The following is a 24,559-nucleotide window of genomic DNA, read 5'->3' on the forward strand; positions in this document are numbered from 1 at the left end:
CAGCGAGTTCCATGGAGGTAATTCACTTAACTTCTATTCCCATAAAACTTCAGTTATAGGGGTAGGTAATAATTCACTCACCTGTTGAAGAGAAGTGGCACTGAAATAAGATGACAGTGTCAGCAATTTTGATGTTTATGATACATTTTTACTCCGAATTCTTAATCAAAAATGTAAACTTCATATTAGAGTTTTCCGAATTTGAAATCAGTTGGTAAATTGGGTTTTATACCCTAAAATGTTGAGCTTACTTATCTTAGATTATTTTTGTGACTAATTCTATTCATTTCTAGGATAAAGACAATTAGTTTTTAATAAATGAAAATTATATTCATATGGGTACTTGATGAGTGCCAAATAATGTATATATTTATCCCTTTTTGTTGGCATTTAACTCATCTTTTGTGCAGTAATTCTACATTTTATCCCATATTCTGTATTTTCATTGTTTTCAAGAATAAATATTTTTCTTACTTAATTTTGCATTTTTAGGTAATAAATAAAGTTTGGATGAATAGCAGAGCGGAAAAGAGCAGAAAAGTAGTGAAAAGCCGGAAGAAATTACGCAAGGAAGACGCAAAGAATGGAGCGCACGTCCAAAAAGCTAGGAATGGGCTCAAGAAGGAAGAATTGTTCTTAAAGAAGATATGGGCTGGGCATACCCAAGGCCCAAAACCCTTACCCAAACCCATTTTCTATATCCATACCCGCCTCCATTCTCAGCCGTTAGATCGGATCCATCTCATCATCCAATGGTCGCTTCTTCATCGTTCATCAAAATCTGAAGTCCCTGCAAAACACCATAGTACCTAAATTCCAAGCCTTCAGATTAGATCACATTTAGATCCTACGGTCGCTTCTTTGCCTGCGCATCAAACCTCGATATTTCCCCTTAACACTACAACACCTAACTCCATCTGGTGTCGTCAATTTTGTTGTATCTCATAATCCAACGGTCGCCACATACCTCTCCATCGTAGCCGTTCGATTCAATCTATATGGGATCATCCAACGCTCTTTACTCGATGTTCATCAAAGTTCTCTATCCCTGCTTCACACCCTAGTCACCGAACCCTATTACCCAACCAAACAGACCCTTCTTATCCATCGGGTTCTTCCTCTCTTCTTCCCAAACAACAGAGAGCTGCTCTGCAACTCCATCACCTCCACCATCTCTTCCATCTCCACCTCGAACACCACCACTACCACCTTCCCCCGACAAACTCAGGATTCAATCACCACCCTTGTCTCTTCCTTTCTCGTCTGTAGCATCGAGTCCTGATGCTACAAACTCGACAGTGAGAGAAGCTAGGGTTCACAGACGTCTAGGGCTAGGCCAACAGCGCAACAAGAGCTAGAGGGGGAGCAGTATAACATCAACAGGGCATGGGTCGAAGCCAATTTACACATGGGTATGTCGAATTTGATTTTCCCCAAAAGTTAGGGTTTGCAAATTTAGGGTTTTGGTGAAATTTTGTATTTTTTTGTAAACTATAAATAGGAACTGATGTAGGATGTTAAAGGTTGTTCTTGGTTAGCCGAGAAACCCCCTAATTGGGTTAATTTAATTTCACTGTTAATTTTTAGGGTTCTTGTTTTGCAATTTTCATTCACTGTTTAGTAGTTTAAATGTTGTGTTGTTCCTGTTAAATGTGTGTTGTTCCTGTTAATGTGTGTTGTTTACATGTGTGTTACTGTTTTGCCATTCTAAATGTGTTCCTGTTAAATGTGTTGTTCCTGTTAAATGTGTGTTGTTTAAATGTGTGTTGTTCCTGTTAATCATGTTTAGTTCCATTGTAGTGTTAATTATGTTCTGAGTTCACTGTTGAGGCTCAGATGAAACCTTAGTGCACTAATGAATGATGAATTGCTAGGAAGGCCTGTTTTGCTTGAGTAATGGGAAGAAGTTGGTGCTCTGATATGCCTGTGATTGACTGTGCTTTCAAAAGACAGTCAATGCTAGGGGCAAATCAGTGAGCAAGCTGATTCTCTTCCCATTCTAGTTGGATGCTTAAGTTTTTGCATTGTTTAGCTAGGACACAAGGTGGATTCTAAGCCTTAGCTTAGCCACAACTGCAACCTCCTCTCTTCCCTTGGCTCATAGCCTTGGTTTACTTCAATACCATTGCTTCACATCATCTTCACTGCCACCTTTCTTTTACCACTTTCTTTTGTAACTTACTTTGCTTCGTTGGCACTTTGCCACTGTTAACAATCACCATTTCACTGCCATTGTATATGCTTCCATTGTTTCATTGTCTTTACCACTGTCACTTTAGTGTTTTTGTCTCACTGTTTTCTTATTCACTTCATCTGTTTTCTTTCTCTGTTTCTTTTCTGTTTTCATTTCACTGTCACTCTTTGATACACTATATCTTTGTTACTCTTCACTACTGTTTCTTTACCTTCACTGTTCTTTCTTTGCCATTGTTTTTTTGTCCTTCCTGGTTTGTTCTCTGTTTCTTTGTCATTGAAGACTGTTAGGTTAAGGCCAAAAGCCCAGCTCATTGCTAGGGTGAAGCAAAAGCCCAGATCACTGTTAGGGTGCCCAAGGCTCAGTTCAGTCCATCTGTAGTCCAAAGGCCCAAAGCCCAGTTCATTCTTATAGAATAAGGCCAAAGCACAAACTCAATCAAGAGCCCAGTGCACTTCAAAACCAAAGCCAAGCCCACTGTGCCTAGAAGTTACCAAAGCCCAATAGCAACTTAGAAGCCCAAAATAGCTACACACTCCAAACACACCCAGTCCCTGTGGATTCGACCCGTACTTGCACGAGCTACAACTGACGACCGTGCACTTGTGGTATTACTGTAGGCCCGCGTTTTTATTGCGCTTAATTTTCACACACTTCCGGGCCCACCAGTACTCTTTTTGCAGGTCCAGGGAAAAGCATTAGTGGTATTTAGGTGGACGATTCAAGGTGTGTGTGGATTTAGTGCAACTTGACTTGTCTTTGGATTTTCTGAATTTTTGTAGATGTGTACATGTTTGTACACCAGTGTAAACTAAGATTTTTTAGAAAATGAAAATTATATAGTCATATGGGTTTCTTTTTGTAGCTACCGGAAAGAGCTTCCCAAATCTATAAAGTTTGTAAATTTTGGACAAACGGTTCAAAAGATAAATTGGTTTTTAATTTTTTTTTATGTTGATTAAAATTTCTGACATCATCATAAGTCACTGTGGACTGAATTGCTAATATTTGGACTAAATTATAAATGACAAGAGTTATTAATGTACTTTCCCATATTTTGAACTAATTTGTACCTAGTTGACTCGGACTGGACTAAACTATATTTTTGGACTGTCTTTTGGACTAAACTGTATTTTTCCCTTGACAGAATGGCAACGTTGCTAATAGGGGTAACATTACAAGGAAGGGTTTGTGGTGTAAGGAATTTGATACCTCCCTATGGTACCCCAATTAGCAGCCATGCACAGAAAAGAATAACGATGATAGTCTCTCGGATACACCATGACCTTAAACTGAATCCCCTACGGGGATCTTATAATACTGTCCACATTTGGGACAGTTTTTATCTAATGAGGGACGGAATCATTCAAGCTACAATACTTGCAACAAGGAGTCGACCAACACGTTGGCGAACTCACGATCGTTGATATGATAAGGACACTTCTTCACCTGGCGATCATCGTTCGTGACAACTAGATTCTGAAATTCATCGATGAGAGTTGTCGTAGCGACAGGGTCATAAAAGGGTTTCCCTGGTGAATCCAATGAAGATATACCCTTCTCTGGCAAACAAATACGTATCTTTGACGAAGCTTTGTTCATCTTCTCAGCTATAAAAGAAGCAAATTTCTTGCTTTCCTCTGCAGTAGTTCGCATGGCTGTAATCTGCTCATTGTGCATAAGTAAGTTCCTTTGATTAAACTCGGAAGGTACTTGTTCAGCTCTGAATGTCGATACATCTAACGCCCCTAAGCTTAGAACTAAAGGCACCCCCGTTTCTAGAACAGCGTCAAAGCGAGAACTGTCACATCCCATAATACCTCCCACTAGATAATCTGCAACTTTAGTGGTTGTGATATCCATTATAGCCTAAAACACAAAAAACAAAGATGAACAGCTTAAATGAATTGTGAAGCAAGAAAAATCCACTAAAAAAAAAGCCCTACAAGAACAGAAATGAAATCTTGTATCCTAAAAAATAATCACCGAAAAACCGATGTCACTGTAGTACAGTGGTGAACTCATTCGGTGATCAGCACGGCAGCACCAAATCTTTCATCGATCAAAAAAAAAAAAAAAAAAAAGGATTCTCACCCTGAAAACAAGTGACTAGCTAGTACTAAGATACCTGTATGGATCCACTTCTAACCAGATCCTCCATGGCTCGACCACCAACACCAGTGGCATGAAAAATCAGTGTTTCGAAGCCTAATTTCTCTAATCTTTCTTTTACAACATTTACACATGGATTAGTAATACCAGCCATAGTTATACCAACAGTGAGTTTCTTAGTCACATTAGAAATATCTGGAAGTCCGAAAATTCTCCCAACCACCATTCCAGCAAAAGAGGCACCAGCGTTAGAAAACACGACACGGCTTATGCTGTTAATCCCACAAATATCTATCACGGATGGGAGTAAGATCAAATCCGATGTACCGATATAATGACTAGTATGACCACTAGCAACAGTTGATATAATGAACTTTGGAATCCCAACAGGAAGTTCTCTCAAAGCGTTTGATAGTAACGATGTCCCTCCGGTGCCTCCAAGACCAATAGCTCCGGCAAGAAGTTGATTGTCGAGAGTTTTCTTAAGGAAATTTTTCAGTGATTTACTCATAACAGCAACTGCTTCACCTCTATCGTTAGGAAGATCAGTTTCTTCGAAAGTTTGGTGGTGCTTGTAATTTGACAAAATTTCTTCTCTTGTTACATATGGAAAATTCTTAAAGCTCATGGGGTCCTTTGTGTGCGTATCAGCTGAAACATCGACAACCGTCACCTGAATCTGACATGCCCACAAAAATACGACATTTTTAGCATTCTTTGAAGCCGGAACACAGCTTTCAGAAGACCTATAATCGAAAAAAGATGAACCTACAGGGTACAGAATTTGGTCACATCAAAAATTATCAAAAAAAGAAAGAAATGAACGTACGTACTTTAAATGAGTGACTACTTTGGCTGTTTTTGCAAAATATGTCAAGATTAGACTGTACTGAATTAGACAAAAAAAGAAGTTCTTCTAACTTCGTATCAGCTGTTGCAATGCAGAAAACTTGCAGAACCTTATCATCCTCCCCCATTTTCAATTGAATTATGTGTCTGTGTAAATGCTAAGACATCCATATATAGCTATAAATATCCACCAGCTTTATGGTGGACTTTTAATCTTCCTGTAAAGGTTTGTGTCCCGCACGTTTATGACGTAGCCTGTTGGACTATATAATCCAATCACATTTATATTTATTTGAATTAAACTTGTTAGGATAATTTTTTTTATTTCTCTTTATTAGGATAAGATAATGTTTTGTGTGGTGAAGATGATATGTGATACTGCAGAAAATGATAATTACTATAAGTTGTTTGAATTAAGTAAATCTGTTGCGATATATAATCCAGACACGTTTACGTTTTATATTTGGGAATTTTGATAAAGTATCCATGTTTTTTTCAAACTTTCTAAACTGTCCCTACCGTTTACTTTCGCACCTTGGACCCGCATGATTTAGTCACGGGTCGTTTGCCTAATCAAAAATCGGGTTAAATTACCTCTTTACCCTATCACATATAACTATCCTAATACAACACAGCTCTATTCATTCATTCCTTCATTCTCTTTCTCTTTTTTTCATAAGCGGTGAGAAAAAGAGACGCCGCCTTGTTTTTTTCTTCATCACCACTAGTTAGAGATGTTAGAGAAGATATTGTAAACAAAAATATGTTAGGAAAAAATATGAATAAATTTCTGATTAAGGTTCTTGTGTTCTTGGGAATTTTTTTAAATTAGGGTTCTTGTGTTCTTTGAGTCGATTGAAGAGCTTCCTGATTCTGTGTATTTAATCTTTTTTTTTTCTTTTCTGATTTGATTAAATTGAGCCAATTTAAGTTATGGGTTTGTATTAGTTGGTGTGTGAATGTTTGTTTTGAAACCTGAATTGAATCAATTGTTCAATTAGGGTTTGTACGATTCAATTTGAGGATTTCCCTGAATTAGGGTTCTTGAGATATTTAGGTAGTCTGCGATACAGTGAAGTGGAGAGCTTCAAAATGGGTTCCTCAATTCTCAAAGTTCGACAGAGAAGAGAGCGTTTCTAATTGAGTTACAAAAGAAGAATAAGTGGATTTGAATGGAAGTTTCAGAGAAAGAGAGAAATTGAACATGGTCTTGATGGGTTTTGTTTGAATTCTATGGTAATGAAAATGAAGATTACAGACAAGGTGGTGGTGCTGTGCAGGTTCAAACCCTATTTTATATCTGGTGGTGTTTGAATCTGCGATGGTTGTGGAGAGCTGAAATTCATGGAGCTACAGATTTTGCTGTGACTGAAGGAAGTAATAGATGTATGACTAGGTTATGTTATCTGGTAATTGGTGCAGGCAATTGAAGATTAAGATGAAGTAGGAGATTTTGGATGATGTTTATTTGTGTTGGTTGTGAGCTGAACAGGGAAGTGCTGATAATGGTTGTGTTGTGCAAACTGGTTATGATGAACTGTGTAGATGGGGGTTGCAGACTCAAGTTGATGGTAGCTGTTGGAACTGAAACAACTGAAGCATGGATAGGAAGCTGCAATTGAGATGAATTTAGAGTTTGTCGTTGAATAGAGAAGAATCCGGGAGCAACAATTGAGATGGGATTCCAGAGGAGAAGGAATTGGTTTGGCTCTAGTAGTTGTGTGCTTAAAATGCAGAAGAATAGGTAGTAATAGAGTTGAAGTAGTGGATGTTGTGGATTGCTACTTTAGGAATATGTAGGTGATTGTATGGAGATGAGCACAGATCTGTGTGGATGCTGAGAGGAGATGATATTGAACCTGCAATTCAATGCAGTGATGGAAGGATGTTGTTGTAGGAGTCAGTGTTAATGCTGGACATAACTTGAGGATGAGAAAGAGTAAGAACATGGTATTGATGGTCTGAAACTTGGGTTTGGTTGTCACTCTTTACAGTGGTAGTTTGATGAACTCAGGTGATTGAGCTGGTGGTCATTTACAACTAAATGTATGTTAGGACAGGGTCTTGGCAGTGGAAGGTATGATTTGAATGGTGTTGCAGAGAAGCAAGTTTTGGCAGTAGTTTTGATTCAGTTATAAGGCTAAGTATGATATGTAGTTTTAATTGAATGTAAGAAATATATCGAATTAGTGGTAGTGGTTTTGTAAGTTACTAAATGGAAGTGGTAGTAATGTTGCAGGTATTGACTCGACTCGAAGCGACGATTCAAGTAGATTCAACTCAGCTTGGTAGGAGGGGCCTTTTAGACATTTTGACGCTTCCACCTAAGCATTAACAGCTGCTAATTGCCCCATTTTGAATAAAACGGTCAAGGAAAGGGTACTTTAACAAATTTCTAAAAAAACGGGAGCATTTTTTTAGTGTAATGTGAAAAATAGGGATACTTTATCAAAAATCCATTTATATTTATTTGAATTAAATGGATTTAGATTTTGATCAAGTCGTATATTAGCTAGATAAACGTATGATAATTTTATAAACTTTTTGCTACCAGTGTAATTCTTCTGTGATTTGTGTAAATTAGGGTTGTACATATCCATCCATAATATAGGATTGCACCCGTTACTTTTATCCTACCCGTCATTTGATGGGTAGAGGGACGATTAAATTTTTTTTATCCATCGTCAAAGGGTAGGGAGAGGTATTATCCTATCCTACCCGCCTAATATATTGAAAGTATTAAGTTATAAATCTACCTCACTCTCTCCTTGATTTATATATGAAACCCAATGTACAACATGCTAAAATTTAGCACAACACACCACAGCATATAACTTAGCATGTGGTAGGACAATAGTTCCACATCCATTGTTTTCGCATAATTAACTTAAATATAATAGTTAGGGAAGGGCCGCTCCACTCATTGTCAATTGATTTTTGGGTTGGATGTCCACAGAATTTAAATGTTATCAGAGTTAGGCCCGTACGCGGGGTGTAGGTCCGATTTTGGACATTATTATAATTGTGACCGATGTGTGATTACGTACGTGGTCATCACCCGAATTTGGTGATTACGTATGTGTTCCACGTGTTGGGGGTGTGGAAGGACAATAGTCTCACATCGTTTGTTTCCGCATAATTAACTTAAATATAATATGGAAGGGCTGCTCCACTCATTGCCAATTGGTTTTGAATTGGATGCTCGCAGACTTTAACATGGTATCATAGCCAAGACCCAGACCTGCTGTACGCCTGGTGTAGGCCGAATTACTGGCCGAAGTGTACCGATTTTGTCGCTTGTACACCCGGGATGTAGGCCGAGGGGCCGATGCATGTGTACCAATTTAGTCACATGTACACTTGTTACCGATTGACTGGTCACTCGTACGTAGGTCCACGTGTTAGACCGAATGAATTACTAGCCTTACACGTGAGGAGCGTGTGAAAGGACAATAGTCTCACTCGTACGTAGGTCCACACGTTAGACCGAATGAATTACTAGCCTTACACGTGAGGGGCGTGTGAAAGGACAATAGTCCCACATAGCTAGATTCCGCATAATTAACTTAAATATATTATGGAAGGGCCGATCCACTCATTGTCAATTGGTTTTGAGTTGGATGGCCGCAGACTTGGTTTTAAGTTGGATGCTCGCAGACTTTAACATGGTATCAGAGTTAAGCCCCAGACCCATACCTGTTGTACGTCGGGTGTAGGACGAGTTACTGGCCGAAGTATACCAATTTTGTATTTGTACACACCCAGGGTGTAGACCGATGTGTACCGATTTAGTCACATGTACACCTGTTACCGATTGACTGGTCACTCGTACCTAGGTCCACGTGTTAGGCCGAATGAATGACTAGCCTTACACGTGAAGGTGCGTGTGAAAGGAAAATAGTCCCACATCGCCAGATTCCGCATAATTAATTAAATATATTATGGAAAGGCCTCTCCACTCATTTCCTCTTAGTGGCATGCTTGTGTAATTCTATCTATGTGTTTATTTGATTAGTTTATTTAATTTACTTAGAATTATTTTTTTATAAAAAAATACTACCTCTGTCCCACTATTAGTTGACCTAGTTTATAACTAAAGGGGTGAAGAGTGTAACACCCTGTGTTTTTAGCACGACGCATGCTAAAAGATGCGCCATGGCCTGAGATGAAGCTTCATCTAAAGCTTCTGTTGCGTGGTACGCGGTAGATAAGCTTAAAGCCAATGCCGCGCCAAAATGGCGCATTATGTTTGGCATTTGGCCAAGGGTCAATTTTGCATCATCATGATGCATTACGGAATTTATTGGCCTAGAGCCAATATCGCACAATCATTGTGCATCAGGCCAGAGAGGGCTGGTCGAACGAGTGTTGCGCAATCATTGCGAAGTAAAGCAATCTTTGCGAAGTAACGCAATCATTGTGAATGAACCCAATCATTGCGAAGAACATTGAATAAAGCATGTCAATTTTCTCCCCTAAACATATTTGTAGAAATTCCATTAAGACATATATAGGGACGGGTACTTGGTTGAAGGTGCATATGCGGACTATGTAGCAAGTAAGCTTCATACCTTAGACGGAAGTATAAATGATGCCTAAGGATCATTTATAGGTGCGTAGCCTTGTGAAGATGGAATTTGATGATTAGGCATCATTATGCCACGCCGCGGACCCGATGATGCATAATCATTATGCATCTTTGACGGAATGGCCTACTGACCAGGCCATTACCATTATTGTTAGGCTACGACCTCGCAAACGAGTTGGTTTCGGTTTCTATCCCTTCGTGGATGAACTACGCTCAGTGCTTGTTTCCTTTAGAGTAGGGAAGGGTACGTAGGCAGCCGCAATGAGTTGCAGCATTGCCAGTCCAGCACTTTGTCGCTCATATCATCTAATTGGGAGATGATTGCGACATTCTGGCCTCTCATATCATCTGGCTCGGCAGCTTGACACAAGAGATGATTGTGGCCAAACTTGATGAGGCAAGTTGCATTTCATTCACTGGATGCGCATACTTCCTATCAAGGTGTTCGACATAGGATAAAACCCCGAGTGTCATAATTTAGCTCAAGAGGAGTCCATTTTGATTGGAAACGGCCCAAATATCAAGACATGTTGATCTACAGATCCACACGGTCACCAGAATTTAGCCAAATTCCATCCTTTAGGGCCTCAAATGGCAATTTTTGCCGTTTTAGGAAAGTTATTTTTTTTAATAAACCCTTCGTTGATCAAGGGTAAGTTGGAACGGTATGGAAGCTAAGTTAACTGCATCATGCTCCACGAGCATGCTTGCAAGGGCAAATGGACGTGCATTTGCCTAGCTTTGAGGCCCAGATCGTAGCTTCATCATGGCGCATCGAGAGATTACGGCCTGCGGGGAAACGCCTCAATGGCGTAATTTTCCGGTCCGTCACAGTTGGTATCAGAGAAAGTTCCGAGAAAACTCTAGGGACTTGTGCGGAGTGGACTCATTGGCGAGTATTTTCCTTAATGGAAACTTAAAGTTGGTGAGTAGACCAACTTTTTCACAGAAAGAGTTTGTAACTGCTTAGCTAGTTACTATGGGAACCAAGTTGAGCTTGTTCAAGTACTGTGAGTTTGCCTGGCCTAAGTGGCTCCCCACATACGAGTGCATATCCGGAAGACCGTCTGGGACGGTGGGTAAACAAAGGGACTGATCATCCCCACATGTATGCAACTGGCCAAGGGTGTGTGTTGTCAGGTCCGGCTAGTATCCCACTTACGAGTGGCAACCTGGATGACCGTCAGGAACAGTGGGCAACTGGAAACAGTTCCACACAGTACTTTGCTAAAATATTGTCATTTCGATGTCATATATAAACTTTTGAACCTTAGGGATTCCTGGGTTGTAGTATGGGATTCCATCTAGGATACACCATGGTCTGAGATGAAGCATCATCTAAAGCTTCTGTTGCGTTGTACGCGGTACATTGGATTAAAGCCAATGTCACGCCAAAATGGCACATTATGTTTGGCATTTGGCTAAGGGTCAATGATGCATAATCATGATGCGTTAGGCCAGTTGGGTAGGTGGCCTTGAGCTTGTAGCGTAATAATTGCGCATTACGAAAGTTATTGACCTAGAGCCAATATCGCACAATCATTGTGCATCAGGCCAGAGGGGGCTGGCTGAACGAGTGTTGCGTAATTATTGTAAAGAAATCTTTGCGAAGTAAAGAAATCATTGCGAATGAACGCAATCATTGCGAAGAACATTGAAGCAAGCATGTCAATTCGCTCCCCTAAACGTACTTGTAGAAATTCCATTAAGACATATATAGGGACGGGTACTTGGTTGAAGGTGCATATGCGGAATATGTATCAAGTAAGCTTCATAGCTTAGCCGGAAGAGTATAAATGATGCCTAAGGGTCATTTATAGCTGCGTAGCCTTGCGAAGAGGGCATTTGATGCTTAGGAATCACTATGCCACACCGCAGACCCGATGATTCATAATCATTATGCATCTTTGACGGAATGGCCTACGGACCAGGCCATTACCATTATTGCTAGTCTACGACCTCGAAAACGAGTTGGTTTAAGTTTTTGTTCCTTCGTGGATGAACTACGGTCTATGCTTGATCTCTTTAGAGTAGGGAAGGGTACGTAGGCAGCCGCAATGAGTTGCACCATTGCCGGTCCAGCACTTTTTCGCTCATATCATCTAATTGGGAGATGATTGCGACATTCTGGCCTCTCATATCATCTGGCTCGGAAGCTCGACGCAAGAGATGATTGTGGGCACACTTTATGAGGCAAGTTGCATTCCATTCACTAGATGGTTATACTTCCTATCAAGGTGTTAGACATAGGCTAAAAACCCGAGTGTCGTAATTTAGCTGAAGATGAGTCCACTTTGATGGGAAACGGCCCAAAGATCAATACATGTTGATCTACAGATCCACATGGTCACCAGAATTTAGCCAAATTCCATCCTTTAGGGTATGAGGCCATTTTGGCCGTTATTAGCAAAGCTTTTGTTTTCGGTCCGTCACAGATGGTATCAGAGTAAGTTCCGAGAAAACTCTAGGGACTTGTGCGGAGTGGACTCATTGGCGAGTATTTTCATTAATGGAAACTTAAAGTTGGAGAGTAGGCCAACTTTTTCGCAGAAAGAGTTTGTAACTGCTTAGCCAGTTACTCTGGGAATCGAGTTGAGCTTGTTCAAGTACTGTGATTTTTCCTGGGCTAAGTGGCACCCCACTTACGATTGGATATCCGGAAGACCTTCTGGGACGGTGGGTAGACAATGGGACTGCTCATCCGCACACGTTGGCAACTGACCAACGGTGTGCGTTGTCAGGCCTGGCTAGCATCCCACTTACGAGTGGAAACATGGATGACCGTCAGGGACGATGGGCAACTGGAAACTGTTCCACACAGTACTGTGCTAAAATATTGTCATTTCGATGACATCTTTAAACTTGTGAACCTTAGGGATTCCTTGGTGTTAGTATGGGATGCCATCTAGGATACCCGGCCGAGATATCCTATTGGCACTAGCCAATTACGATTCTTGGAATTGTTGTGGGAACTTTTGGATTCTTGGGCAGGCGGTATGGAATGGTTGCTCATAAGGTCTAAATTTTTGTTCACAATAACTTGAAAAAAACCGTGATTTCTGAGCATCTGGCAAAGGCATTTTATTCAGGAAATCCAAACCGAAGAGATTGTCCACAATAGTTTTTCATTTTGAATTTCGGGGACGAAAATATTTAAAGGGGTGAAGAGTGTAACACCCTGTATTTTAGAATGACGAATTGTAAAAGATGCACCATGGCCTGAGATGAAGATTCATCTAAAGCTTCTGTTGCGTGGTACGCTGTAGATTGTCTTAAGGCCAATGTCGCGCCAAAATGTCGCATTATGTTTGGCATTTGGGCAAGGGTCAATGTTGCATCATCATTATGCATTAAGCCACTTGGGTAGGTGTCCTTGAGCTTGCAGCGTAATAATTGCGCATTACGAAAATTATTAACCTAGATCCAATATCGCTCAATCATTATGCATCAGGCCTGAGAGGGCTGACCGAACGAGTGTTGCACAATCATTGTACACAATCATTGTGAAGTAAAGCAATCATTGCGAAGTAAGGAAATCTTTGCGAAGTAAAGCAATCATTGCGAAGTAACGCAATAATTGCGAAGAACATTGAAGCAAGCATGTCAATTTTCTCCCCTAAACATACTTGTAGAAATTCCGTTAAGACATATATAGGGATGGGAACTTGGTTGAAGGTGCATATGCGGACTATGTACCAAGTAAGCGTCATAGCTTAGCCGGAAGAGTATAAATGATGCCAAATGCTCATTTATAGCTGCGTAGACTTGCGAAGAGGGAATTTGATGCTTAGGCATCATTATGCCACGCCGCGGACCCGATGATGCATAATCATTATGCATCTTTGACAGAATGGCCTACGGACCAGGTCATTACCATTATTGCTAGGCTACGACCTCGCAAACGAGTTGTTTTAAGTTTCTGTCCCTTCGTGGATGAACTACGGTCTGTGCTTGATCCCTTTAGAGTAGGGAAGGGTACGTAGGCATCCGCAATGAGTTGCATAATTGCCGGTCCAGCACTTTTTCGCTCATATCATCTAATTGGGAGATGATTGTGAAATTCTGGCCTCTCATATCATATGGCTCGGAAGCTCGACGCAAGAGATGATTGTGGCTAAACTTGATGAGGAAAGTTGCATTCCATTCGCTGGATGCTCATACTTCCTATCAAGGTGTTCGACATAGGATAAAAACCTGAATGTCGTAATTTAGCTGAAGAAGAGTCCACTTTGATGGGAGACGGCCCAAAAATCAAGAAATGTTGATCTATAGATCCACATGGTCATCATAATTAGGAAAATTCCATCGTTTAGGGTATGAGGCCATTTTGGCCGTTATTAGCAAAGTTTTTGTTTTCTTAATAAACTCTTCACGGATCAAGGGTAAGTTGGAAAGATGTGGAAGCTAAGTTAGATGCATCATGCTCCATGATCATGCTTGCAAGGGAAAATGGACGTGCATTTGCTTAGCATTAAGGCCCGTATCGTAGCTTCATCATGGCGCATCGAGAGATTACGGCCTGCGGGGCGACGCGCCAAAGGCGTAATTTTCCGGTCCATCATAGTTGGTACCAGAGCAAGTTCCGAGAAAACTCTAGGGACTTGTGCGGAGTGGACTCATTGGCTAGTATTTTCCTTAATAGAAACTTAAAGTTGAAGATTAGGCCAACTTTTTCGCAGAAAGAGTTTGTAACTGCTTAGCCATTTATTATGGGAATCGAGTTGAGCTTGTTCAAGTACTGTGAGTTTTCCTGAGCTAAGTGGCACCCCCATTACGAGTAGATATCTGGAAGACCGTCTGGGACGGTGGGTAGACAATGGGACTGATCATCCCCACACGTTGGCAACATGCCATGGGTGTGTGTTGTCAGGCCCGACTAGCATCCCACTTATGAGTGGCAACCTAGATGACCGTCAGGGACGTTGGGAAACTGGAAACTGTTCCACACAGTACTGTGCTAAAATATTGTCATTTCGATGACATATTTAAACTTGTGAACCTTAGGGATTCCTGGGTGGTAGTATGGGATGCCATCTAGGATACCTGGTCGAGATATCCTCTTGACACTAGCCAATTGCGATTCTTGGTATTGTTGTGGGAACTTTTGGATTCCTGAGCATGCGATATTGGACAGTTGCTCAGAAGGTCCAAATTGTTTTTCATGATAACTTGATAAAACTCGTGATTTCTGAGCATCTGGCAAAGGACCTTTGCTCAGGAAATCCAAACCGAAGAGATTGTCCACAATAGTTTTTGGTTTTGAATTTCGAGGACGAAATTCTTTAAAGAGGTGAAGAGTGTAGCGCCCTGTGTTTTTATAATGGCACATGCTAAAAGATGCGCCATGGCCTGAGATGAAGCTTCATCTAAAGCTTTTGTTGCGTGGTACACGGTAGATTGGCTTAAGGCCAATGTCCTGCCAAAATGGCGCATTAGGTTTGGCATTTGGCCAGGGGTCAATATTGCATCATCATGATGCATTAGGCAAATTGGGTAAGTGGCCTTGATCTTGCAGCGTAATAATTGCGCATTACGAAAATTATTGACCTAGAGCCAATATCGATCAATCATTGTGCATCAGGCCTGAGAGGGCTGACCGAACGAGTGTTGCGCAATCATTGTACGCAATCATTGTGAAGTAAAGAAATCATTGCGAAGTAAAGCAATCTTTACGAAGTAAAGAAATCATTGCGAAGTAACGCAATAATTGCGAAGAACATTAAAGCAAACATGTCAATTTTCTCCCCTAAACATACTTGTAGAAATTCCGTTAAGACATATATAGGGATGGGAATTTGGTTGAAGGTGCATATGCGGACTATGTACCAAGTAAGCCTCATAGCTTAGAAGAAAGAGTATAAATGATGCCAAAGGCTCATTTATAGCTGCATAGCCTTGCGAAGAGGGAATTTGATGCTTAGGCATCATTATGCCACGCGGCGGACCCGATGATGCATAATCATTATGCATCTTTGACAGAATGTCCTACGGACCAAGCCATTAAAATTATTGCTAGGATACGACCTCGCAAACGAGTTGTTTTAAGTTTCTGTCCCTTCGTGGATGAACTACGGTCTGTGCTTGATCCCTTTAGAGTAGGGAAGGGTACATAGGCAGCCGAAATGAGTTGCATAATTGCCGCTCCAGCAATTTTTCGCTCATATCATCTAATTGGGAGATGATTGCGAAACTCTGGCCTCTCATATCATCTGGATCGGCAGATCGACGCAAGAGATGATTGTGGCCAAACTTGATGAGAAAAGTTGCATTCCATTTACTGGATGCTCATACTTCCTATCAAGGTGTTCGACATAGGCTAAAAATCTGAGTGTCGTAATTTAACTGAAGAAGAGTCCACTTTGATGGGAAACGGCCCAAAAATCAAGAAATGTTGATCTATAGATCCACATGGTCATCAGAATTAGGAAAATTCCATCGTTTAGGGTATAAGGCCATTTTGGCCGTTATTAGCAAAGTTTTTGTTTTCTTAATAAACTCTTCACGGATCAAGGGTAAGTTGGAACGGTGTGGAAGTTAAGTTAGCTGCATCATGCTCCATGATCATGCTTGCAAGGGAAAATGGACCCGCATTTGCCTAGCATTGAGGCCCGGATCGTAGCTTCATCATGGCGCATCGAGAGATTACGGCCTGCGGGGCAACGCGCCAAAGGCGTAATTTTCCGGTACGTCATAGTTGGTACCAAAGCAAGTTCCGAGAAAACTCTAGGGACTTGTGCGGAGTGGACTCATTGGCGATTATTTTCCTTAATGGAAACTTAAAGTTGAAGAGTAGGCCAACGTTTTCGCAAAAAGAGTTTGTAACTGCTTAGCCAGTTATTATGGGAATCGAGTTGAGCTTGTTCAATTACTGTGAGTTTTCTTGACCTAAGTGGCACCCCCATTACGAGTAGATATCCGGAAGACCGTCTGGGACGGTGGGTAGACAATGGGACTGATCATCCCCACACGTTGGCAACAGGCCAAGGGTGTGCGTTGTCAGGAACGACTAGCATCCCACTTATGAGTGGCAACCTGGATGACCGTAAGGGACGGTGGGAAACTGGAAACTGTTCCACACAGTACTATGCTAAAATATTGTCATTTCGATGACATATTTAAACTTGTGAACCTTAGGGATTCCTGGGTGGTAGTATGGGATGCCATCTAGGATACCTGGTCGAGATATCCTCTTCGCACTAGCCAATTACGATTCTTGGTATTGTTGTGGGAACTTTTGGATTCCTGAGAAGGCGGTATGGGACAGTTGCTCAGAAGGTCCAAATTGTTTTCGGTCCGTCACAGATGGTATCAGAGTAAGTTCCGAGAAAACTCTAGGGACTTGTGCGGAGTGGACTCATTCGCGAGTATTTTCCTTAATGGAAACTTAAAGTTGGAGAGTAGGCCAACTTTTTCGCAGAAAGAGTTTGTAACTGCTTAGCCAGTTACTATGGGAATCGAGTTGAGCTTGTTCAAGTACTGTGAGTTTTCCTGGCCTAAGTGGCACCCCACTTACGAGTGGATATCCGGAAGACACTCTAGGACGGTGGGTATACAATGGGACTGCTCATCCCCACACGTTAGCAACTGACCAACGGTGTGCGTTGTCAGGCCTGGCTAGCATCCCACTTACGAGTGGAAACATGGATGACCGTCAGGGACGATGGGCAACTGGAAACTGTTCCACACAGTACTGTGCTAAAATATTGTCATTTCGATGACATATTTAAACTTGTGAACCTTAGTTATTCCTGGGTGGTAGTATGGGATGCCATCTAGGATACCTGGTCGAGATATCCTCTTGGCACTAGCCAATTGCTATTCTTTGTATTGTTGTGGGAACTTTTGGATTCCTGAGCAGGTGGTATGGGTCAGTTGCTCAGAAGGTCCAAATTTTTTTCACGATAACTTGATAAAACTCGTGATTTCTGAGCATCTGTCAAAGGACCTTTGCTCAGGAAATCCAAACCGAAGATATTGTCCACAATAGTTTTTGATTTTGAATTTCGGGGACAAAATTCTTTAAAGAGGTGAAGAGTGTAGCGCCCTGTGTTTTCAGAATGGCACATGCTAAAAGATGCGCCATGGCCTGAGATGAAGCTTCATCTAAAGCTTTTGTTGCGTGGTACACGGTAGATTGGCTTAAGGACAATGTCCTGCCAAAATGGCGCATTATGTTTGGCATTTGGCCAAGGGTCAATATTGCATCATCATGATGCATTAGGCCAGTTGGGTAAGTGGCCTTGATCTTGCAGCGTGATAATTGCGCATTACGAAAGTTATTGGCCTAGAGCCAATATCGCTCAATCATTGTGCATCAGGCCAGAGAGGGCTGACCGAACGAGCGTTGAGCAATCATTGCGAAGTAAAGCAATCTTTGCGTAGTAAAGAAATCATTGAGAAGTAACGCAATCATTGCGAAGAACATTGAAGCAAGCATGTCAATTTTTTCCCCTAAACATACTTGTAGAAATTCCATTAAGACATATATAGGGATGGGTACTTGGTTGAAGGTGCATATGCGGACTATGTACCAAGTAAGCTTCATAGCTTAGCCGGAAGAGTATAAATGATGCCTAAGGATCATTTATAGCTGAATAGCCTTGCGAAGAGGGCATTTGATGCTTAGGAATCACTATGCCACACCGCAGACCCGATGATGCATAATCATTATGCATTTTTGACGGAATGGCCTACGGACCAGGCCATTACCATTATTGCTAGGCTACGACCTCGAAAACGAGTTGGTTTAAGTTTTTGTTCCTTCGTGGATGAATTACGGTCTATGCTTGATCCCTTTAGAGTAGGGAAGGGTATGTAGGCAGCCGCAATGAGTTGCAGCATTTCTGATCCAGCACTTTGTCGCTCATATCATCTAATTGGGAGGTGATTGCGATATTCTGGCCTCTCATATCATCTGACTCGGCATCTCGACGAAAGAGATGATTGTGGCCACACTTGATGAGGCAAGTTACATTCCATTCACTAGATGCTCATACTTCCTATCAAGGTGTTTGACATAGGCTAAAAACCCGAGTGTCATAATTTAGCTGAAGATGAGTCCACTTTGATGGGAAACGCCCCAAAGATCATGACATCTTTATCTATATATCCACATGGTCACCATAATTTAGCCAAATTCCATCGTTTAGGGTCTCAAATGGCTGTTTTTGCTTTTTTAAGAAAGTTTTTGTTTTCTTAATAAACCCTTCGCGGATCAAGGGTAAGTTGGAACGGTGTGGAAGCTAAGTTAGCTGCATCATGATCCAAGAGCATGCTTGCAAGGGAAAATGGACGTGCATTTGCCTAGATGTGAGGCCCGGATCGTAGCTTCATCATGGCATATTGGGAGATTATGGCCTGCGGGGTAACGCGCCAAAGGCGTAATTTTCCGGTCCGTCACATTCGGGATCTCTGTCATCAAATTGCTGGCAGAACACATTTTCCTGGATTGTTCGTACATATTGGCAAAGATATTGGATGAATCTGTTGGGCTTGACGTGGGGCTAAAATGGGTCCAGTTGTAGCCAAACTAGTAATGGGCTAAATATTAGTCTTGGGATTACTGGGCCTGTAATTAATTGAGTCAGGATTGTAACGGTGGGCTATGGATATTTTAGGTAACGTGTTTTTTTACCTGTTTTCCAAAAAAATCCAACTGAGCAAGGGTTTGGTGAAGCTATTGATGGGGTTAGAGCACTGCTCAGTCGAACTCACATGCGTTGTTATCTCAAGCATGTTTGTCAAGTTTAGTTGTCAAAACTATATGTCTTGATTTCTAGACTACTTATAGCTAAGTCTCGGTTTATGACAGGATAGTGTAGTTGAGCTCCAGACTCCATGGCGATCATCTTACGAAGACGAAGAACTACTCGAGGAACCAGTGGAACTTCATCCGACTAAAAGGTATGTGGAAACTTGAACTTATCTATCACTCAAAAGTCTATCTCTCTATCCTACTCTTGAGACAAAATCGTATAAGTATGATAGTTTTCATACATACACATTTGCTATTTCGAGACGAGTTTACTCGCCTATCTTTTTCTCGAAATACGTGTTGGTAAGCTTTCGCTTTAACCACTCTTCATCTTTATCCGTGACGAAAGTCAAGATGACGTTTCAATCTTTAAAATAGGTTTGATGACGATAATCGTGAATGACTGCTGAGGGAATCAAAGTGGACCCATCCAAGACTCAAGTTATCCTCATGATGCCGCCTCTTCGAACTGTGAAAGAAATCCAAGGCTACATTGGCAAGGAAGCGTTTCGGAAGATTCAACGAATATTGTCATCTCCAAATCATCATAAAGGGTTCGCTTATTATGTCAGCCCGGACGAGAGCGAACGCGGGACATCTTCAAATCTACTGGAGCCGACACCTCAAGGGAGAAGCCTCAAGAATATAACGATGTCCGCGCATCATGTCGAGTAAGAATCCGGGCGAATCACTCTGTCAGACGATGGTGCATGTCTATCGTGATATGTTGGAGAATCTACGCTTTTGGTCATCCTCTGGACTTCGTGGAGGTGTTGAACGCTCATCTACAACAGCATCTTCCCTGCTAGAAAGAACCAAACCTTCCAGTAAAGAAGAGCCCCATGATGTTCGTGGAAGCATACATCTCCCCAACATGCAATACAAGCTTCGGCCTTCCGTAAGCAGTTTCGTTGAAGCAACAAGAGGACAACCGCCAAGATACAACATCCTGCACTTCCAAAATCGCCAACTCCAACTCTAGTACCACATGCACGACTGCCACAATGATGTAACAACGTCCAAAATATTCCATACCAGGATCGACGGTAGCAACAACAACGAGAGACGCTTTCAGAATTTCGTCTCCCGTAAGAGAAGTAGTTGTGTTACCAAAGGAGATTGCACCTGGGACTTAAGAGGTACATACAGATTCTCCATGAAAGGAAATTCATCATTTTTGCAGAGCCTATTAGTTAATTCATTCGCATGAAGGAACTTCCCTACTCCTCAAAGACACGATCCAAAGGTGAGAATGGCAAAGGAGTGTGACTGGGGACTGCTTAGCAATGGCCATCTCGAAGATGGTGAATTTAGAGAGATGCAAGCACGTTATCATTATGATTCCAAGTTGTCCAAAGACGAGGATATACTCAAGAGAGCAGACGTATTGTGAAAGACCAGTGATATTCCTGGACGTCTATGAAACGCAATGCAGACGTAAATACGGCCTCATGAACCCAGTGTGACGACGTCCATAAAGTCGAAGGCTCAGTGGATTCTCGTGGGCAGGGGACTGTCTCCCTCTCTTTTCATTTCATGAGGCATCATCAAGGAAGCTATCGGTTCCATCATTAGCTTCTCCCTCTAATAACGAGACAAGCTCTACCACTATATCAAGACTACCAAGTTCGTGCCCGTAGCTATCACGCCTCTTCTTGCCAGTCTCTTCTGATCACAGCTGCATCTAAGAACCGTTGTTCGTTTGTTGACACTAGTGCCCGAGCTTCACCATAGCAACAACCACTATGGACAGTGGTAATCCGAACTTCTGCATATTTTAATTTCCTATGGAGAAGTAATAGAGTCGTGGAGGAGAGATGGCGATATATTTATTATGTCAAGGACTTATTCAACACAAGAGACAGGGTCAATTAAGGAGCATGTAATTCACAAAGGAAAATTAAACTGAAAAAGAAGGCGCTTCAACGCTCTCTTCAGAAGAAGAAGCCGCTTCAACGCTCTCTCTAGAAGCCGCTTCGACTTTCGCTTCAGAAGATGCTTCAACGCTCTCTCCAGAAGAAGAAACTGCTTCAACGCTCTCTTCAGAAGCCGCTTCGACGTTCGATTCAGAAGCTGCTTCAACACTCTCTCCGGGACCCGCCTCGATGTTCACTCCAGAAGCTGCTTCAACACTCCCTCCGGGACCCTCCTCGACGTTCGCTTCAGAAGCTGCTTCAACACTCTCACCGGGACCCGCCTCGATGTTCACTCCAGAAGCTGCTTCAACACTCCCTCCGGGACCCTCCTCGACGTTCGCTTCAGAAGCTGCTTCAACGCTCTCTTCAGGAGCCGCCTCGACGTTTGCTTTAGAAGCCGCTTCAACACGCTTTCCGGAATCTACATCAACGTTCTCTTTGGGATCTGCTTCAACATCTTTTTCAGAAGTTGCTTCAGCATCCTCTTAAGGATATTACTCATGATAAGGATCGTCCTCATCAGAGTCGGGGATTACGACATCATCATGAATAGTTTGAGAATCCAACCAACCATATGCCTAATCTACCTGGGGCCAACAAACATCATGCTAGGGGAACGCTCACCTGGACGCCTCTTGAACGTGACATGCTCCAAGGAAAGGATGACCCATCTCTCCTGGTAACATCTAACTTTGTCTCATAAGTTTTATCTTTATTTGTCACCATCTAATGCCTACCCCAAAATAGGGCAACCATTGCGTGGTAGGCAGGGGACTTAATATTGATGGTGGATTTTAGTTCAGGGCTAAAATTGTAAAACCAAATTTAACGCGCTGACATCCTGAAAAGGGTAAAGCCGTTGGATAAGTGATGAACACCTCTTCACTTTATTTATTCGAAGCAATCCGATAAATATACGAAATTCACCTAGAATGGTGCATGTAGCAACAATCCCAAATATTCTGTGAATTTATAGCATTATCAATTAATGCACGATTTTCCTATTATTTCCTATGTTGTTCCTCTCCGAACTCTCATTATTAGCATGACATGACGACTGAGTGTTCACTCTCAGCAGAGTAGCATTGATGAGTGCTAAAAAGTGCATATTTCTATATATTTTTCTTGGCATTTAACTCATCTTTTGTGCATTAATTCTACATTTTATCCCATATTCTGTATTTTCATTGTTTTCAAGAATAAATATTTTTATTAATTAATTTTGTATTTTTAGGTACTAAATAAAGCTTGGATGAATTACGGAGCAAAAAGAGCAGAAAAGTGGTGGAAGCCAAGAGGAATCACACAAGGAAGCCGCGAAGAATGTTGTGCGCAAGACCAGAAGGCTAGAAGTGGGCTTGGAAGGAAGAATTTGTTCTTAAAGAAGAAATGGGCTCAGAATTATCCCAAGCCCAACTTATCTCCCAAACCAAAACCCAAATCCATAACCCACTTCTCATGTAGCCGTCAGATTGGATCCATATCATCATCCAACGGTCGCCTCCTCTTCGTGCATCAAAGTCTGAAATTCCTGACCAACACTACAACACCAAACTCCATCTCACGCCGTTAGTTTCGTTGTATCTCTTCATCCGACGGTCGCTGAAGGCTATGTTCCATCTTATCGTTGGATGCATTTCAGATGTATCGATCCAACGCCTATCACTCGCCTAACATCGAAATCTGATGAGCCCGCCTCACACTCGAACAACCTAAACCTATACCCCGCACCAAACAACCCCTTCTCCTATTCTCCATCGAATCCATCTTCTCCTCCACTCCGCTGCAGAGAAAACCCATGTCCGCCATCACCATAACCACCACCTCAACCACCACCATCTCCTCTCAAATCAACCAAACCACCAACTCCACCTGCTCGAACATCATCACCCCCTCTTTCTAGCCTCCTATTTGATTGATATTTCTTCTCACCTTTCTCTGAAACCCTAGAAGAAAAATCAATCGATTAGGCGAGTCTAGAGTAGCAATTGACACATGGGAATGTAGCAAAGGACCAAGGGGAAGAATGGGTCGAAGTCAGAATTAATTTTCAGAGAGTTGGTGAGTTTTAATTTCACTTTTGGTGAAACCCTAATTTTTGGGAATTTTGGGGATTATGCTTGCATGTATAAATTGAGTGCTTGGGGTGTAATTTTAACTATGCCCGGAGTAGCCGGTGCACCAAGTTGTAGAATTTAATTTTAGTTCATGTTCTAAATTAATCTGCTAGGGTTTGGATGAAACCCTTAATCACATGTTAATATAATTCAAGTTCATATTATTGTTCTTATAATGCTTCATGGCTTTAGAGATGCTAGTTAGCTACATTGATCAAATGAACTTGTGATAAGCTGTACTGTAAGAAGACAGTTTATGCTAGGGGGAATTAGTGAAGTTGGTTGATAAGTTATCCATTTGAGATCCCACCATAGAATAAGAACTGTGCTTAATTGAGAAAAGAATGAGAGTTAGCTAATTGAACCAAATTAGCCTGTGATAGGTTGTGCTGTAAGAAGACAGCCTATGCTAGGGGTGAGTTAGGAAGATTAACTGATAAATCATTCTTTGGAGTTTTCTTTGGAAAGGAACAAGAACATAATTTGAATAAATATTTCCTTAGCATAGGATTAAGAAGGTGGATTCAAGACCCTAGTAGTGTTACCACAACTGTTTTACTTTGTTTCTTTGGCTCTTTACTTCACTGCCTTTGGCTCATTGTCATTGTAACTGTCACTGCCACTGTCACTTACTGTCACTGCTTAGCTTAGGAAACTTTCAATCACACACACCGGTCTCTGTGGATCGACCTGTTCTTGCACAAGCTACAACAAAAACTGTGCACTTGCAGTTAACTGTAGGCTTATCTTCTTGCTCTTATTTTACACTCTTAAAAGCCTACCAAGTTTTTGGCGCCGTTGCCGGGGACTTGGTTGTGTTGTGTTGAATTTTTCTTGGTTGTTTTTGCATGTTAGTTCATTTGCATCATTGCATACTCTTTTGCATATTGTTTCATTATAGCATACTCATCATGCATTGCATTCTTGCATTTTAGTGTAACTTGCTGTTTTAGAAGCTGCTGTGTAGTGCAGCTGAACTTCTTAGCTTCTGTGTAGTGCAGCTGAACTTCTTCGCTTCTAGCAAGAAAC

At 41.6% G+C, this 24,559-nt stretch overlaps 1 protein-coding gene across 1 annotated transcript; it reads right to left on the minus strand.

Annotated features, from left to right (window-relative positions):
- Positions 1-3,283: 3,283 nt before the first annotated feature.
- On the minus strand, positions 3,284-5,321 carry LOC113345168 (UPF0261 protein mll9388-like). The gene is made up of 3 exons (XM_026588986.1): positions 5,140-5,321; positions 4,323-4,985; positions 3,284-4,063 (listed from the first exon to the last, which is right to left on the minus strand). The coding sequence occupies exons 1-3, from the start codon at positions 5,281-5,283 to the stop codon at positions 3,566-3,568; spliced, it is 1,305 nt and encodes a 434-aa protein (XP_026444771.1). The 5' UTR covers positions 5,284-5,321; the 3' UTR covers positions 3,284-3,565.
- Between the last annotated feature and the right edge of the window lie 19,238 nt (positions 5,322-24,559).

This window comes from Papaver somniferum, unplaced genomic scaffold, assembly GCF_003573695.1.
Source record: "Papaver somniferum cultivar HN1 unplaced genomic scaffold, ASM357369v1 unplaced-scaffold_81, whole genome shotgun sequence".
NCBI lineage: Eukaryota > Viridiplantae > Streptophyta > Magnoliopsida > Ranunculales > Papaveraceae > Papaver > Papaver somniferum.

What these genes read in the sequence shown, in the direction of transcription:
- LOC113345168 (XM_026588986.1), bottom strand. Translation starts at nt 5,283, where the DNA reads ATGGGGGAGGATGATAAGGTTCTGCAAGTTTTCTGCATTGCAACAGCT. An exon ending in AAAGTAGTCACTCATTTAAA is followed by an intron (nt 4,986 to 5,139) that starts GTACGTACGTTC and finishes TGGGCATGTCAG; the next exon opens with ATTCAGGTGACGGTTGTCGA. An exon ending in TTAGAAGTGGATCCATACAG is followed by an intron (nt 4,064 to 4,322) that starts GTATCTTAGTAC and finishes TTTGTGTTTTAG; the next exon opens with GCTATAATGGATATCACAAC.